The sequence below is a fragment of the Nothoprocta perdicaria genome, unplaced genomic scaffold, assembly GCF_003342845.1.
Source record: "Nothoprocta perdicaria isolate Ctin4 unplaced genomic scaffold, notPer1 scaffold_190, whole genome shotgun sequence".
Taxonomy (NCBI): Eukaryota; Metazoa; Chordata; class Aves; order Tinamiformes; family Tinamidae; genus Nothoprocta; species Nothoprocta perdicaria.
Genome location: NW_020455094.1, coordinates 720,120 through 738,944, shown reverse-complemented (window position 1 = coordinate 738,944; position 18,825 = coordinate 720,120). Strand labels below are relative to the sequence as shown.

The window sequence follows — 18,825 nt, the reverse complement described above, 5'->3', positions numbered from 1 at the left end:
AGTAAATACTGACTGGGTATGGATATGGGTAATCTGGATATGGATAACCACTGCAAATTCCAAGCTCTTCTTTGGGACAAATAGTGTGAACTCAGAAAAAATATATGCTAAAAATATAAAGACTGCACCATTGATAAAGGGCAAGGTACTGGCAGCAAGCATACTGCATAAGCATATGAGAGGAAACCAGCCTTTCAGTAAAGCTCCATTAATAGAGAGTGACTCTGCTATTCCCCAGTACAGGTATCTTCAGGTCCAGTTCTTCATCCTTTCCTTCCTGCTTCAAAATTACCTGTTTCTGCTCCTACCCATGGAGCTCCTACCCATGGAGCAGGGGTCTGATTCCACTCAAGAAAGGAACAGGCTAACAGACCATCAGTAGAAGTGATAATTAGACCCTTAAAAGTTTAAATATACAAATCACAAGTTTATGGCTGGGAAATTTTTATATTAACGGTATGGTTTCAAAGCTGGTAAAGAAAAAATTTGCTGGGTGGCCACTGTCTTTCTGGAGGTCCCCTCAGGTCCCCCTCGCCCCTCAGGCAAGAACTGCTCTGTCTCGTATCTCTCTCAGTTATGCAGAAATTAGCAGGGCCTCTGTGAACTAAGCTTCTAAGGAAGGACATGCAACTGGGTACCTCAAAAAAACCCCCATGAAATTGCAGTAGAAGCACCATTGCCACCACTGCTTCAGGAGAGACCCCCTATCACTAAAGAAAATACTTGCTGGAGGTATACTTACAGAAGGTTTTGCAGCAGGTGATTTACTGGCATCTGGGCTCTTAGTTACCCATGCACTGATACGACTGGAGACACCAACTTTCAGTCCGGCAGTTTCCTGCAAAATAATAAAATCTTATCAGAAGACTTTTAGAATAGCTATCGTTTTTTCCACAGCCTGGGTTTAAACATAAAGCCAAATGAGAGTTTAAAACAGACGTACTTACCAAGGCCACAACTCAGCGTCAACTTGTCTAGCCCAAAGATTTTTGTACAAACTTTAGTACAAACTATCTAGAATTCCTACCTCCAGTTTGCAGTGATGGCAAATGTGGGCTGGCAAATAAAATCCTATTCACTAATATGACCTAATATGATATGAGCTAACCTGTGCATGAACGTTCAACAGTTGTTGATGACTCTGGAACCTCAGCTACTCTTTCTGTCATTCAAAGGAGAAAAAAATCTTTAGCCTAAAAGGACAGGAGATATTAACTTTTTTTTTCTAAATTTTTGTTTGATAAACTCAATTTTTGCAAAAAGAAATTTAACAGAGGAGTTAACTAACATAAGACTTAAAATATTAAAACAAATACTAAAAGGTTTGGAAGGAATTGCTAAAGCTTCTTTGGCATTCATAAAAAAAATTCCTTCAATCACTGTTTTCAGCTATGATGAACTCTTAAGAGCTCAAAAACTCATAGAAAGAATTTATGTAGAAAAGTCTCACAAATGCGTCTGTCTGTGATTTACAAGGCATTAGTAGTTCATCTATTACATTGCATCTCCCTCCGCCTTCCCGTCAAAAGATATTTCCCAACAAAAAAAAGAATTTCTCTGTACTCAGCTTGAACCAGCCAGCTGTATTTGTCTAAAATACCTGATGTGACTCTCAATACTTGATTCACAACTAAGCTCTATGTGTACTCAATACTGCAGCCATATCTGAGGACCAGACCTCGGAATTCTTTAGGACATTCTTTGCCACTGACATAGAGAAGAGCATCCAGGCTTACTCACATAAACAAGAACTGTAGAGTCAAGTCTGAAACAAAATACTTTATAATCTGTAAAAATAAATTAAATACATACCTTATTTGGTGTTCCTGGCCCAGAGGGTGATGAAAATACATTCCCCTTCTCCCACATGCTCTTGATGTTACGAACACCCTCGGCTGGCACAGGAAGGTCAGAGGCTGCTGGCTTATTTGGTTTTGCAGCCTTTGTGCCCTGCAAAAGAATTGAGGTTAGATTGTGCTTGGCAATAAGGCCTGGATATGCAGAATGCTTGAACTGGACTGGGATGGCAAATGCACTGGTAGCAGCTGGAGTTACTTCCAGCAATGTTCATGGAAGGATAGAGAAGAGAATTCAGCTCAAGAGACGCTGGTAAGAAACTGCCCCTTTTTGATTTGCAGCTCCTGCACGCTCGAGAAGTCAGGCTATGAGAAGTACAGCCAGGCACAGAGTTTTGCATTTTTCACATTTGTAAATCTCATGGCAACCACAGCTGTTTGCATAACTGCCCCAAGGCTTTGATTTGTCTTCTTCCAAGTCTCAGTCCCTCCTGCCTGTAAATATAGCTCTCCTAGGCACACAGGAAAGAAGTTCCTATGTGAAGCATGAGAAAAATGTTAATCTGTCACTGGGCATCAGACTCTGTTCTGTATGACTGAGAGATTTAACTTAAAAGCTCCAGATTATTTTAAGGCTAAATTTCAGCAGCTATGGAATATTTGCAAAGATGCTTTTTAGAAAATGGAGTTCTGGGGGAGAAAGGAGTGGACAGAAGGAGTGTCAATGTGTCTTCTCCAAAATCCTGGGCCAAACTCTATCTGTTTCTTTTTTTTTTTTTTTTTCAAAACTCTAGTATGTTTTTCACATTAAAGATTCAAGGAAAAGTGGAACCTGTATGACCTGAGGAAATTGAAGATTCTGTTTAGCTATACATCTGGATGTTGGTTTCAGGCTTTTCTTAAGGATTTTTTTCTGGAAGTCTCATTTAAAAAAAAAAAAAAAAGGCAAAAAAAATCTCTGAAATTCTTGAACAGGTAATAGGTCAACTAGAGAAGTGCCAGAAGCTGTTAGTATTTGAGTCAATGTGACCTGAAATTAACTTACCACAACTGCGCTAGTGTATTGCTCAAGTCTACTGTCAATCTTTGAGACAACTGCCGTTGTGGTGGCAGGTTTCATACCACTGTAGGGAATGGAAAAGAGAAAGAATGAAGGAACAAAATTATTATCTCTCCAATTAAACATTTGGATGCTCTGACTGAATCTACTGTGTGTTCTATTGTTTTACCTCTTCTGAGCGGATTTGTTCAAAAATTCTGCTCTTTCCTCTATCTAGAAAAAATAAAAACAAAGGCTGTAAGTTTTGAGGTAATAAGTAAGGCAAGGCCAGAGTAAAATACCACTTTAAATCTCAAGGTTAAAGCCAATCTCTAGGTAAATCTGAAAGAGAAGGATTCTAACAGAAATCACTGCAATCACACACAGATTTTATAGTTAGGGTCTGGTTATTGAGAATACTCATGAGCGTGGAACTATTTTTTTACATTAACATGTTTGCATCGTGGATATTCTTTCATGTTTCATTTGCAGCAAGAGAATAAATTCTCAGTACAGGAGGAGATCCAAGGAAAGATATTTACCTACCAGGAAGTTAATATTCATTAAAACTTATATGCCAAATTTACTCATACCTTCCACACAGAAGCAAGTATAAATCTCTCAAGATGGGTAAATATAATAACTTATTTTTTTTTTCCCCCTGAGATGAGACAGACTGGGCCAGGTTTGGAGCTCATCCATGTACACTACCTCATGTATGTTTTTGCAGGACATTGGCAACTTAACCTGAACTCCAAAAAAGCATGCTCATATTCAGCAGGGTCATTGCTGAGTCGATATCTATGCAAACAAGTATCTTCCATTCCATCATTATTATTTATTCTCTGTATAGGAAAATAATGTTTCCAATGAAAAAGAATCACGAAGCACTCATGAGACTTTTACCAGCTTCTTGGATTGAATAGGTCGAGAGGGGATCTTATAAATGTGTAAAAATACCTTAAGGGAGGGTGTTAAGAGGATGTGGCCAGACTGTTTTCAGTAGTGGCCCAGTGACAGGACAAGAGGCAATGACCACAAACTGAAGCACTAGAAGTTTTGTCTGAATTTGAGGAAAACTTCTTGACGGTAAAGTGACATAGACAGTAACAACAGTTACAGAGCACTGGAACAGGTTGCCCAAGGAGGTTGTGAATTCTCGTTTTCTGAAGATATTCCACCTAGACACGATCCTGTGCAATGGGCTCCAGGTGACCCTGCTTGTGCAGAGGAGTTAGACTCCTCTCCAAAGGTCCCTTCCAATCTTAATAATTCTGTGAAACAATAAATTTCATGTGTCTTATGTGTCTTCCCCATTATACTGTTCCACATCTTGACCCAGGTCTACAGCTTTGCTTAATAGTAGAAAATACACAAACAGCTCCGGGGAATAGAAATTGCTATTATTCAACCTGGTTGGACTCATGAGCATTTCCCATTCTCAGTATGGGTTGTCCATTTTCAAGTCCCTTTAACAGCAGCTGCCACTGCATTTGTGTCTTCAAAATAAGTTAATGACAACCATTCCTTTAAATGTCTCTCCTCTGTCACCATTAGCAGCACCAAGGCTGTTGAAGAACTCTAAGCCCCACATCAAGCCCATCAAAGGGCACAGAGGTTTTATTTTTCAAATTCTTACTAGCAAAAACTTAGGCAGCATATTTCAGTGCAGAATTTGGCAAATAAGCTAATTGGAGAAATTCCAGTTAGCATCATATCCAGGCCAAATGAATCTCTAAAGCTCTAAAAAGTATACATTTTGAGGAGTAATTTATGCTAACAGTTTTACTTGCCAGCATATGCTCCTCAATAGTCTTAAATGGAAAGATGGGCTTTGCTCCGTACACACCATTTCAAGACACTGTCACAAGATGGCAGCAATATATCAGAAAGGAGGTGAAGAACACTAAAGCCCTGCATGTGCACCCCCGTGGATACCGATACAAGGCACAACATGAGCCAGGACTTCATCCTGAACTCCGCATGAACAGGTCCCTTGGCAGCACCAACGATGTCCCAGCCAGCGGCACAGATGAACAATTTGGAATACCTTAAGGAAGCAGCGCTCAATGCAATGACACCAATAATCTGTCTACAGCATCTTCTAGTTCAGCAGAACTCAGCCTGCACTTGACCTCTTACAAAAGCGAGAGATGTTTAAAAGTGCTGAAGACTTGACACCTTCCAGAGTCTTCCCGTGTTCAGGAAGGGGATCGGCTGCCCATACAGCCATAACATCCTATACAGCTGGAAAACCTGGCTGCCAGAGGTACTGGGTAAGATTGGGCAGGTGGGGGAAAGCAGGACTTGTATTCTTGGGCTTGCTGTAAAAAGACAGAGTTATCATTTATCTCATGGAAATGGTTCTCTGAGCACATGGTGTGATATCAGGACTAAGTTGGGGATTGTTCAGCATAGGAAGGCAGGGAAGCAAATAAATTAAAGAGGACAGCGGAGTGAGGAAGCAACCCTTAGAACAGAACATGGTCCTCCTGAGGAGGCAGATACCTTACATGTCCATACATGTAATACACGTTTATGAGTAATTGTTCTAGGGATCTGCTCAGGTAGAGCATCTGCCCCAAAGCAGATGCAGGTGGGGAACAGGAAAATATGTTGAATATGCTTAGAGCAAACAACTGTTTACAACATGTATTCAACATATAGGACAAATGCATTTATGCTGCACAGCAACAGCACAGCCAAAGGCTATTTAGACACCGCACATCACACAAACTGCATGCAAAAAAAAATCAAAATGGTTGGCACATACAGTAAACAAAATTACAAAATATATCTGTAAGAGAAATAGAAAAACAAAGCCGTTAGTGCACAAAGCAAGATATTTCCTCAGTTTGACATCATGCACTAAAATATTTTTTTTTCTGTGTTCCCTTTAACATTATCCTTTAAATAGCTTGGAACTATGTTTTGTCAGCATGAATTAGTTTCCAGAGTGTTTGACACAGAAACACACAGATACTCCAAAAAGTCCAAGTGCTAGCCTCTGTTTCAACTATGAATGGACACAGGATTTCAAGCGGTAGCATTTGCCTCACCTAACTTTAATTACTTAAAAGTTAAGCCCTTAGTCCAAGCTACACCTACTGGCTTCTTCGACAGTCAGCAGTGACACAGGGCAGCTCATTTCACTCTAGCAAAGTTAAGGTCCCTTGCCCCCTGGAGATGCCTGTATGTCTCTCCACTGACTACCAAAGAAGCTTGTCTTACATATCTAAATGCTTAAATGATACAGAATTAAATCCATCTCAGTCCTGCCCAATACTTAGGAGTGCTCTGCTTGATTCATGGGATTAGCCACCAATGACATAAAGTAAAAACTTGGAGAGCCTCATAACTGATCAGTGCCTTACTGAACAGGGCAGCACATACAAGTGATGTAGAGTAAGTTAAGCTAAAAGTTATACAAATATTTATTTATGCATTTATCCACATTCCATATTATATAGGCAAGTTTGGTTCATTGATTCATGCAAGAAGTTACTTGGCCTACTAATAAAGATATCATGCAGTTGAAGTCTGAGGGTCAAATTGCATTTGCTTTTTGGCATCTGCACTTCAGAATGGAAAAGGAGCAAGTTAATACATAATTTTACCTAATGACTTAGGAAATGAGCACCATCTAAATATTTCCAGTAACACCTGTTTCATACATGTCTTTAAATTATGTAATAGATGTTATGAGAAATAAAAAGCATTTAAATTTCTATATGCAAAAATATTTTCAGGAAAAAAATGGACTAAGGAGGACAGGGAAGAGGAAACAAATGCAGAAAAGAGAAATCCCTTTATTATAGTTTTGTCTTATGTCTGATACAGGTGGAAGAACGTTAAAAAACATTTTAGGTGGTAGTTCCTTGGAGGAAAGTGCCTCTCAAGTCTGAATGCCTTACATGCTCCTTTGCTCCATTAAACACAGTTACGCTGCTATCAACATCAAGAGAAGGACAGGAGAGCAGCAGAGTTTGCATTCTTTCTTCCTCCAAAAGTTTAGCATGGTCAGTAAGAACAGAGAAGGAGAGAAGGATTCTTTGCCAGACTGGGATGTAGGTGAATACAGAACGTGCACGTGTTCCAAAATGTCTTTTAATACAGCCTCCTCTTTCTCATTATTAATTCCACCTGCCCACTCACTGTTGTGGATTTATGGTTACACGTGGCTCATAACCCATCTAACTAGATGATACATCCATTGGGTGAGAAAATATGTGCCAAATGCTTTGCAAGTCAAGAGATAACTGTATAATAGTCTCTTGGGACCTCAGCCTGTACATCAATCAGGTTAGGCAGACCTGAGCACTCTGTTCAAATGAAAGGCAACTGAAGACCTCTTAAAACTGGAGTCTGACATCAAGTTTTACATCGAGTTGTTAAAATTATTCTCTGCTCAGTTACTGACCATAGAAGGCCAAGAAAGAATTTAAGTTGTTAAGTTCAGCAGCATTACAAATCTACTCTGGCCACCCACAGACACCAGGACTGAAACATCTAGAGTATCACTGTTTTTTTTCAGAGAGAAGTAGAAAGATGTATGTGTATGAAGTTGCATATATGAAATTTTCTAATGAGCAACTTCTGCTGAACATGTCATAATAAACAAACAGCAATTGTCATCACCAAAAAAGAAACGGGCTTTTTATGCTAAACAAAGTTCAGAAAACTCCAGCTTTCCTGGAAACAATACAAAAACATATTCAGAAAGCATGAGTCTAAAGGTTGTCTGAAAACTATTCTCTAAACTTTTGCCAAATCCATTGTTTTGTCCCACTGTCCCCCAAATTATGATCTACATCTTTCTATCAAGCACTTTCAAACAATAATTTCCTCTTTTTTGAGTCATCTGCAAACTAAGGCTCCAAATGTATGTCATAAAAAGACAATTTAATAAACACAACAAAGGAAAAGAAGCTTTCCCAAAAGCACCAAGAAGAAACTGTATAATTAGATTTAGTTATCGATATGTAACCAAATGGCAATACCAGACAATACTCATGCACTTTGGTAACCTTCATTTACAGCTCTCTATATACTGTCCTCAAATTTGTGACTTGAATGGTCTGAGGAGTCAAAGTCAAGTTCAGTCAAAAGTATTTAGCCATCACATTTGCTGTAATCTTATCCAAAATACGCTAGAGCCCAAGTGGCACATCAATTCAAAACAAAGTTCTGCAAGTATAAATGTCATTCTGACTAAATGCAGGAAGTCTACTCATGGTCCAGCTCCCACTCCTGCCTGATAGCTTCCTGCCTGGTTCTTTTCCCTTCCTCATGTACACTAAGGTACCTTTTTTGACAGACATTTTTGGATTTGTGGCTGACTAATGACATAAAGCAAGAAAAGAAAAATATAGTGGAAAATGATGAATAGATGTCTGTAGTTTGAGTGTGAACTGAAAAAACAACTGAAATGAATACCAAAACAAAATTCCCAGTAATTTTAGCAAGGACAGGATTTTTTTTCCATATACTAAAAGGCCATTTTACTGAGTTATCTGACCATCCGTGTAATATAGGCCACGGAAGAATACTTAGAAATTCCTGCAGTAAAGGTAGGGGGGTTCTTTCTGTTATTTAAGAAAATGAAGTTATGCCCAGCACTTCTGAATGCGATTTTTAGGAATATTAGACATAAACTAGAACTCTCATATGAGACAGTTTGAAATAATCTGGCAAGGAAAGCAATTGTGCATGTCCAAGAAAAGAGAAAATACTTACAATTTCTCCCTACTTCAGTTAATAAAATACTCCTATAATAAATTAACATTACAAATCAGCACGGTAATGCTGCTTTAAGTTTCCAAAATAATTCCCTCTGGCAAGTGAAGATCCTTTTTAGACATTTTTGATCAACAAGGAAAGTAACTCTCAGCCCAGATTGTATTTTTAGAAAAGCTTACTAATTTTCAATTATCTCTTTGCATGATTTTTTTTGAGTTGAAGTTTTTAGGCTAAGTCCTGTTTCAGATCAATGTCCTGTGCCTAATTTCAAGTATTTTCACATAGCTTGGATGCTTGGTAGTTGGTTTGAACTATAATCCTCATTATTTTGTGTGTATGATACAGTTATCCTTAAGATTACCTTGAGAGATGAACCTTTAGGACTGAAACATTTAAATGGCTTCTTGTCATCAGTTACACCATCTTCTGGCATCTTTTGACGTTTTTCAGCAGCTTCAGCCCTTCTCCTCTCAATTTCTTCCTTCATCCTCTTCTTCTCCTCCTAAAAAAAAGGTCATTTCTCCTTTCAGAAACTGTCACCACTACAAGGCTCTGCGATCTTGCAAATTTTTGTCAAATTTTCCAAGAAGAGTTTTTTTTTAATACCATCCAAAAGTTTCAGGGACCTAACTGAAGTCTGTTAATAGAGCAATGCTAATCACAATATTCATCAAGTAAGTAGGGAAGATGGTTACTCTATACTGCCTTAATTTCTCCTCACAGTTAAATCACCAGATTAATTGCAGGTAGTGTCACCTTAATAGGTAACAAAGCACATCTATAACAATCCTGTTTCATTAAGGACTAGATTTCATAATCTACATGTGATGTTTTCACAGTTATACATAGTTTAAAAATATTATTAAAGAATACTTTTAAAGAGTTCTCTGAGTCTGCACATTGATGGAAGTAGATTTTTAAGAAAATCAGTCGCTCTTTGCCCAAATTCTCATTTGTCCAAACAGGTATAAACATCAGAAATGCCCATGGTCTCATTTTGCTTCTCAAATTCATTTTTTATCCTATTGTACCCTCTTTGTACTGTTCTTTCCCCCCAGCTCTAGGGATTGTTATGCCAATTAAATGTGGATGAAAAAACAAAGAGATGCCCAAAGCAGTGGAGATTAAATGATTTGGAGTTTTCCCTCCAAAGAGATAAGAGGAGCTTTTACTTCCTTAGTTATCAAACTGGAAGTCCTTGAAGGACAACCACTGTTACTGCCTGTAAATTCAGTCTCTGCTTGCAAAGCAAGTACAGTCCTTGTTTCCACTGAGTTATCCTGCAAGGAGCTTAGTATATTAAAGCAATTGGTGTTCAGCTGCTAAACGCTATTATTCTTCATCCTCTAAAACTACATTTGTTTTCTAAACAACTCAGATTCCTAAATGATGCACGAGAGATTTTAAAATCCTACTTATACAGCCTCATGGAAGAAGAAGCACCTATGAACAGATATGCTTGGGTACTCAATATTTAAATACACAAGAATAACTTCCTAATAAGATCTAGCCCATATAGTGATAATAATGACAATAGTGCTAGAGATTACTATTATATAAAACATTAGAATTCTAGCTCAACTGCAGCAGACTAATTTCTGTCATGCCTTTACAATTCAGGTTGCATAATCAAAAAGATATCCTCCTGGAATTAACAGCTACAATGCTGTACCGAAAATTTTGTGTGCCTCAAAATTTAAGAATTTCCTTGCTCTCACAAATAAAATCCTGGCTTATGAAGACATTATCAGAGTCTTGTCTTCTCAGGCTAGAATTGCATTTTTTCTTTCTACCCTGGTAGATGAATGTTTTACCTCATGTCCTCACTAAAGTATGATATGGCTATTGGGATCACATATGTCTTGTCTGCAATTAAATCTGCAAGTTACAAAAATGGGATGATTTTAATGCCAGGCAGTGTATTTGAAATTGGGGTCCACCGTAACAGACCACCTCCTGACAAAGAGCAAGAAACAGCCCTGCCTGAAAGGCAGCATAACCAGAAAGATAAAGAACTCAATCTGAAGCACAGTCAAGGACCAGTTCCTTGTGCATCCTGCAACAGTACCTCCTCTCTGGCTTTTCTCTCAGCTTCCTCCTGCTTCTTCTTCTGCTCCTCCTCCTCGAGGATCTTCCGGCGCTCCTCGCGCTTTTTCTTCAGTTCCTCCAGCTCCACAGCTGCTTCTTGCTGCTTTTCCTTCATCTTCTCAAACTCCTCGCTTTCATTCTCTCCTCGGCGACGGCGCAGGTCTTCCAGGCGCTTTCCAGCTTCGGGCTGAGCCCCCCGCTTCGCCTCCTCTGCCCCTTTCAAATTGGAGCGGCTGGGAAAGGAAGGGAAGGAAAGCTCAAACACCACAGCTTGTCCCTTCTTGGTTAGAGTCACCCACTATCCAGCAGCACAAGCACACAAAGATACTGCTCTTGTAAGATCTTTTGCTTCTTCTCAACTTTCTACAACAGATGTAAAGGGTTTTTTATCAGGAATTAAGCAGGCTGAGATATTTAGTCTCCTACACTTATCAGTGCAAGAATTGCACCATGTTGCACCTCTTTTGGCACCATTCAACAAATGTGTTTCACTTTAAATAGAAGACACAGCAATGGAAAGCAATAATTAAGACTTTAGGAAGGTGGAAGCAGACAGGAGAGGCAAAAAGAGAATCTTATTGCTTCACCAGTACAACGTTCCTGTCTCATCTTAAGCACCTGCCACTTAGAATTTTCTAGCTTGTAAGACTAAAGAGGCTTATTGGCTCTTTTGCTGACATTTTCCAGGGAAAGTATGACCTTTTCTTAAGAAACTGGAAATTATTTTTTAATGGCAGCTTTCCACAGGAGAGGATGAGAAGTTTTCCAAGCAGCTCTACTATGAGATGGAAAGAAAGAATATGACAAAAAATATACATATACATATATATATACATAAATTGTTCATGTGAAGTGCATACTTTTAAGAGCATTGAATATTATCACCTGGTTATATAATTACCACATCAATGTTTTGATAAGTGTCTGCTCTCTGAGTGTGTTTATTATGACTTCTGGCAAGAGATAGTCACCTAAGAGGTATCATCAGAATGGTATTCAAAAATGACAGAAAAGGAATATGATGGATTTGGTTTAATATTTTCTGCTCTGTTATGCTGGCTTTCAGAGATTCTGGATACTAATGATTTTGGTAATAGAAATACGATACTACAGAATTCAATACAGCAAGATTATACAAATCAGGATTTCCAATAGTAATAAAAGCTAGTAGAGCTCATTACTCAGATCACCACATTAGAGACAACAATTACCATGAAAAGCAAATATCGTAAATCTGCAGTACAGGGTATCATACCTAATTCTACAACTCAATTAGATAGAGCCCTCTCCTACACTGAAAAACACTAACTCCAGTGGGGTTAACCAACGAAAAGACATTGTAGGATCAAAGCTGATTTACCTGTGGTTTCAAAATCACATTGTAATCTACTACTACTACAGACTCCTCTGCTCCACATTTTGTTACTGACTTGGATGAAGCTCTGTGCTAGCAAGGCAGAATGCCTCATTGGGAATTGCATTATTAAAAAACATGGTGAAACAGCACAAGAAAATTATTTTTATTATTATTATAGGAATCTCAGCTTTTGTTTTTCATCTGAGTATGGCAAGGATCTGACAATCATTTTATAGCATGTTTACTTCATTTTAGATAATGAAATTCACTTTCTGTGAAAGTGTAACACCACAAAGCAAAATTGAAAAGAAAAAAAAATTCTAGACTTCTGTGAGTGTATGTATCCCTAGTAATTTCTCATATCTGATTTTCTAATCTAAAGTTACAGTTACATAGTTTGTAACCTTACTACTATGCTTTTCTGTGCCTGGCCCTACCCATGAATAATTTTGCAGGACAGTTAACTAATGAAAGCAGATCCACAAGGATACACTTCCCCATAAGGATCACGTTAATGTGCATTATCACTAACACGGCTTCCATCATGTAGCAATGTCTAATTAAATAATATCTTTTTAAAATGAAAGGTATATACAATTACCTAGAGCACTGCTAGAAAACATTGGAAACTCTACTTTAAATTCCAGTGAATCTATTTGAAAACAAAATGAGAGCCCAGACTTGAGGTATGATGTCTGATCCGAAGTGTATGGCTTCCAATCCAGTCTGCAGAGATGTCAAGATCTCAAATGTTCCATGAATCTAAGTACACTGAGTATCTAAGGATATCTAAGAATCCAATTCCTCTGTCTTGCACAGGCCATGAGAAATCCCTGTCTGCTTTAAGATTTTCCTCCTGCTTTGCTGCTGGGCTGCAACTTCATTGACTTTTGGTCTTGCTCTCTGAACTGTGTGTGTTGCCAACCCACCCACACCTGCAAGATCAGGGGCCAAACAAGATGTAACAAGTCATTTCAGACAGATATAAGGATGCTTTTGATATAATGATTCAAACAGATATAATGATTCAAAAATTAAGAGTACTAATGGTTTAATTTCTGCTGAGATTCTCTTAACAAATGTCCACTATTCTATATTGGTACAAAAGAAGGGTTAATCTTCAATGACATCCGAGTAGATAGCTTCAAAGAAATCAACGGAGCTACTCTCAGCTTTCAATTGATACAAGTCAACTGATACAAGTAGAATCTAGTGCTTGGAGAGCTCAGGTGTCTACTTTGTTCTCCTCACACAGCACATTTTGAGTTCTGTTTCGGTATATCTACTCCTAACGTACTTTATTCTCATGCAACATGCTGGGCTTCCCATGTTGGTTCTGGATAATCTGAGGTAGGAAAAAATTACTAGTAGCAATTCTCCTTAATCTCCTCCACTTCCTCGACTCATTTGTTTTTAACAGCTTCTGGGAATTGCTGCTCCTTATTGTCAACATTGAGCGATTACTATTGAGATAGTGGGTGGAGGAAGAGTTTTGTAAGTGCCTCTTTGGTGCTAAGAAATGAAGTTGGTTGCCAGCTTTGAGACAGGAGGAAAAGGAAAGAAGTGGTTTGTAGGAGCCAAAAGTGTCAGAACAATGTGAGAAAAAAATGTATTGCATCATAGGACTGCTGCAGTTGTGTATGAAAATGAGCAGGAAACAGGTAGGAAGGAAGATAGGAAAGTGAATAAAATATATATTCTTTTTCCATGTAATTCTTTTATTGAGTAAAGTGGACAAATGAGACTTAGGAGATTTTTTTTTTTCTAGTCTACATGACCCTGTTTTATTTGCCTTCTCACCATTTAGACCCAGTCAAAGATTTTTTACTAGCATCTGGTATGTTCATGTAAAAACAAGAAGATGGTTCCAAAACAAGCCATGGGTAAGACACCCCTTCTTCACACATTGGGAAACAGTGGAAAAAAAAACAAAAATGAAAAGAGTGGAAACCCATATCTATATGTTGCCACTGAAGTCTGTCTCCCACAGGAAGCAAAACAAATGAAAATAAAAATATTTTTAGAAAATTGTTCTCCTGTTACTGATGATGTGACCCAACTCAAGATACAGGACAGTTCCAAGGAAGACTGATTTCCTGTTCTTCCATCTTTGTGCTGTCTCACTTGATCTGTGTTTTGGCCTTAAGTCAGAGTGTCTCCAGGGACGTTTGAACTGCATTTATTTTGAGAAAGTTTACTTTTCCCAGAAGATGTACAAGGGTAATGCTGAGATACAACAGCAAAACCCATCCGCCATCCACACAAGAGGGACAGAAGTGCAGAAGGAAAAAAAAATGAACATTTTTAACCCTTTCATTCCTATGCCTTTATTAAGGGAAGAACTTCTGCTCTGATTCATGTATAGTCCATTAGCATGTAGAATCCCTTAACAATCTTTTCACCATCAATTTCACCAATTTGTTGGTGAAATTCTTCGTTTACATTCCCCACTATAGCCATTAGGCCAGTATTTTCCTGAAGAAATGAAGCTTTTATGGTGCTTATAAAGCGGAAAAAATATGCCTGGAAGAGATTTTCAATTAACTCTGCAGTCATTATTTTCAAGGCTTGCCATAATAAACAGGAGTTATCAAACTAGATACTGTTCTACATTGATCAAGCAGTTTCATCCAATGCAAGTGTGTAATTGGAAATATGTTATTTCAGGAAAGGTAAATATCTCATTTGAAAAAGTTTTTAACACCCAATGAATATTACAGCTTCTGCTGCAGTTGCAACTTAAGTGTTATACCAAGCTGCTAAAAGGATATGAGCAGAGTTACAGAAAAGGTCACCTGCTCTGCTATAACATAAAGCCAGTATTCATTTGGAACTTACCCAAAAGCATTCTCGGTAGATTTAAGTTTTTGGCCAGGGAGTTCACGTTCTCCATTCTGTGCTTTTGGTTCAGGAAGCCCTTTCTTACGATCCCAGATACTTTTAAATTCCTCCTTAGGTGCTTTGTCTTTATCCTTGTCATCTTTTATCTGCTCGGGAGATAACATAAGTCATAGGAAAAAAAAATCACAGTAAGTATTTTAAATAATACTGGAGGGATTTCTTGGTGATAATGTTTAACCAAGAACTGTCTTCAAAATGCTAATGTACTTTATGGCAGAGGTAGTCTGCAAAGTTTTAAGACATTATCAGCCCTCACCCTGTCCTCTAGATATGATTTAAAGATGAAAGCATCCGAAATCCTTTGGGTTCTGTGAAAGTTTGGCCATGGGAATGTCACATCATTCTGCAGCTGCATCTTCCTAGGTCACCCTGATCCTCCTCTCTCCCACTGCAGTACTATTCACCTGTTAGCATCCTGGACTGCAAACTTCTTGGGACTAGGCTTGTTGTTACAGTCTCTGTAGAAGGCTTCCAGCATTGGGCAATAAAAATAATACCTTCAGTGATTGCCAGGATGGTTGGATGAAGTTCATGCATGCCAGTTCAATTCAGCAGCACAGCATGGGAGTGCTACCAAAATGAATCTAATGTTTTCAGTGCCACAACTGGTAGATAATTCACCATGACAAGTATAGTGGTCAGAAGACAAAATGATCTTTACATCTGCATCATGAAAGTTGCTCTAACCAAAAGCACAGTCTTGCCAGGTGCCTATAATATATGGTGTTATCAGACACGAATATTTATTCCTAGGAAAAAGAAAATACTCTGAGCAAGAATTCTCCCTTCTCTTACAAACCTTTGCTGTGTTTTGCTTGTTATCAAGCATACTTAGTGCATGAATTCACACTCCAATATGCCCATTGTTGTGGGCTTGAGATATTTATCAGTGCCACCAATGGCCAGATCACAGCACACTGATTCAAAGACTGATGCTGATAGGAAGCTCAGAATATAGATTGATTTGTCCTGCAAGCTGAATTATTCCTGCTAGGCAACTGAGTTGCAATATCAGCCTCAATAAATTTTCAATAGCAGCACATGAAACTTTTTTTTTTAATGCTCTAACAATGCTGGAGAAAGATTATAGAGGACAAGCATCATTTTCTTTTCTGTGAAAAATTCATTTGAAGACCTTTACTAAAAGGCACTTCAGTGTCTTGGAAGCCTATTACCATCCCATTTTCTAACTACAAAAAGAACTTTGGTAACATTTATCTATCCAGAACATGACTGTTTTTAAGGAGCTCCATTCTACTCCTAGTAATATAAAACCACCTCCTCCCACACATGCAGAAATACTGTAAATCTGTTATTTCTATCCTTCCTCCACAAAGAGGAACTTCTGGAGATGCAAAATCCACACTAACTAGGGATGATTCCAAAGTCTTCAAGTCAAGATCCTCACAAAGAGTTGTTTTCAAGCTACTGAATGAAGTCCCGGTATCAGCCCTGACTTTATCTGGATCTCTTTTTTTCATTCACATGAATTTATATGATAGATATCGACAAGGTGGCACAAGCTCCAGGCCAGTAATGGGGATTTGCAGAATCTGAGCAACTTTGCCACTGACTAGACACAAACCACCAAGAAATCTGTTCTGTCGTGTGAACAGGCAGCAGGCGTGCAAGCTTTCCCTGTGCTGTCCTGCCAAGGGCCGCTAGTTATGACCTGGCAGAACTACTCCAGCGGACAAGAGGGGAGTCCAATTTCCGTGACCGTACATTCTTTGGCCATGATGCTGTGACTTGCCAGCAAACAAGGCCGGTATTGCGAGCAGACTCAGGAAGGGCTGTCTGTTCTCTAGGAGCTGAGACAACCAATTCCATTCATTGAGCCTAATGAATGCCATCGGACAGCAAAGACTTTTGGATGCTCCCAAATGTGGGCCAGATCCTAGCTACGGACATGCTCACAGTGCAAAGCTCTGCTGGCTTTGCGCTCGCTGGCACTATCTCCTCAACCTTCAATCCCAGGCAGTGTGATACTGAGACTAGGGGTGTTGTTGCAGGTGATTGTTGTAGGTGTTGTAGGTGATTGTTGCAGCATTTCAAATACCAGGATGTCTGTGTCGGTATTTGGAGAGTAAAGGATTTCCTTTCCTGAAATTTCCACCAAGATCTTTCAAAGATTCATCAAAAAGTCAATTTTTCCAGCTGCCTGATGTATTGAAGTCTACTGGGCAGGGCCATATCTCTTACATCTTAACTGAAATGGCTGAAAAAACTTATATTAACACAATATAGTTTAAAAATTTATAGGTTAGGAAATAACTTTTTAGAAGTCAGCAGGATTTATAGTTGCATGTTTGTATTTGAGAAAACCATTATATCATTTGGCTTCTTTAAAGAATGACAAAACAAGTTATTACAGAAACATTTCACAGCTTTAGGGCCCAGTGCTGCTCCTACTAATTTTAATGACAAAATAGTGATTGATTTGCACAGAATCCAGAACCATTTTTTCCCCATTCCAGAGGAATGCCACAAAGCATCTTTACCCATTTCAGTGTTTCACTGAATTAGAGGCTAATTCAGCTTCTACTAAGTTTAATGAAAAGGACCACACTGATTCCCATAGTAGTGGATGGATGTTATTATCTAAAATAGCAAACTGCCTTCAATCTCCCTCCAATCTTGACTCTCAAGTCAAAATAGAACACTATCAAAGTCTTTTTGATGCTTAGCTAATTTGCAATTTCATGTATGTATATGTTAATCTTTCTCTGTATAGCTTCTTTCCTGCTTAGGATTTTTTTTTTAGTACTTGAGAGTCAAGTTTCCTAATCTAGAGTTTGAACACCTTCAAGCTGCAGGGAATCAATTACTAAGGTTGAGGCCATATGACAAATTTGATCCTGTATTTGAGTTTCTTATGAGTCTGAAAAGCTGTGGATTTCTTGGTCTAGCTAGGCTTCCATTTACAGCCAACTACTATACCCAAATACCATGAGAAAAGCAACTGTTACAGCGTGTCTAGCCAAACCGGGAGCAGGAAATACCAGGAGTCTCACATCATGAGAATGTTTGCTATTATGAGCTTTCCAGTCCAGTTTTGAGAACCTAAAATTGCGGGGCAGTTCAGAAAAGGAGACAAATTTTGTTTGCTAATTTGATTAAAACATAAATTTTGAGGGCCAGATTCTGGTCACAATAAGAAAGGATATACTCTTGTGTTGCGTAATTACAGAAGCACAAATCTGACTTTGCAGAGACACGGTACTCCTCAGCATCTTGTTCATTATACACTCCTATCAACTGAATATATGTTTTAAAAAAAGTCCTTGTTGAATCTGGATATACTTGAAGGGGGAAAGATGGGAGCCTGATCATCTTGATTCTGTTTGCAGTCTGAGACTGAGATTTTTTCTTCCCAAGGCAGGAAGCAATAATAGATATTTTTAAAAATGAGGAATCATTCTGAACACTAATTTTGATAAGTATGTAACTGCAAATTTTTCTTCCAAGGCAGCAAACAACAAAAGAAGTTTTTAAAAAAATGTGAGATCTTGAATGATTATGCAAAAACAACCAACTTTGAATGCTTATTTTGATACACATGCAAGAGATCTACTTTTCAATGGACAGGTATTCATCATCGTACCAGCAATGGGGGGCTTTTGAGTTGCTTTTAAAAGTCTTACCAAATTCCTGGAAGAATCCAGCCCTGTGGCCACGGTTTAAAAGGATGACAGGAGCTCCAGAGAGAGTTGAGCAAGCTCCAGATAAACACAAGCACGACAACTACATCTCAGGTATACCTCTACCTCAACATCCCCATCGATGTCTGCAGCTATACTAGAGCTCCCTTTTTAAAATTACTTACAATATTCAAAGATTTTCTGTAAAAGTCCAGTATTACAGACTAGTTCTGTTGTATAAAGGTTTTCATACAACTATCTCTA

At 38.5% G+C, this 18,825-nt stretch overlaps 1 protein-coding gene across 1 annotated transcript in view; it reads right to left on the bottom strand.

The window, feature by feature from the left end:
• CALD1 (caldesmon 1) overlaps positions 1-18,825 on the bottom strand; it is a 179,233-nt gene that overhangs the window by 4,008 nt on the left and 156,400 nt on the right. Inside the window, exons 7-13 of the mRNA XM_026037108.1 lie at positions 14,858-15,006; positions 10,643-10,895; positions 8,936-9,076; positions 3,026-3,069; positions 2,842-2,920; positions 1,813-1,950; positions 743-838 (exon numbers count right to left, since the gene is read on the bottom strand). Of these exons, the coding sequence (XP_025892893.1) occupies positions 743-838; positions 1,813-1,950; positions 2,842-2,920; positions 3,026-3,069; positions 8,936-9,076; positions 10,643-10,895; positions 14,858-15,006 (900 nt within the window). The remainder of the gene's footprint in view (positions 1-742; positions 839-1,812; positions 1,951-2,841; positions 2,921-3,025; positions 3,070-8,935; positions 9,077-10,642; positions 10,896-14,857; positions 15,007-18,825) is intronic.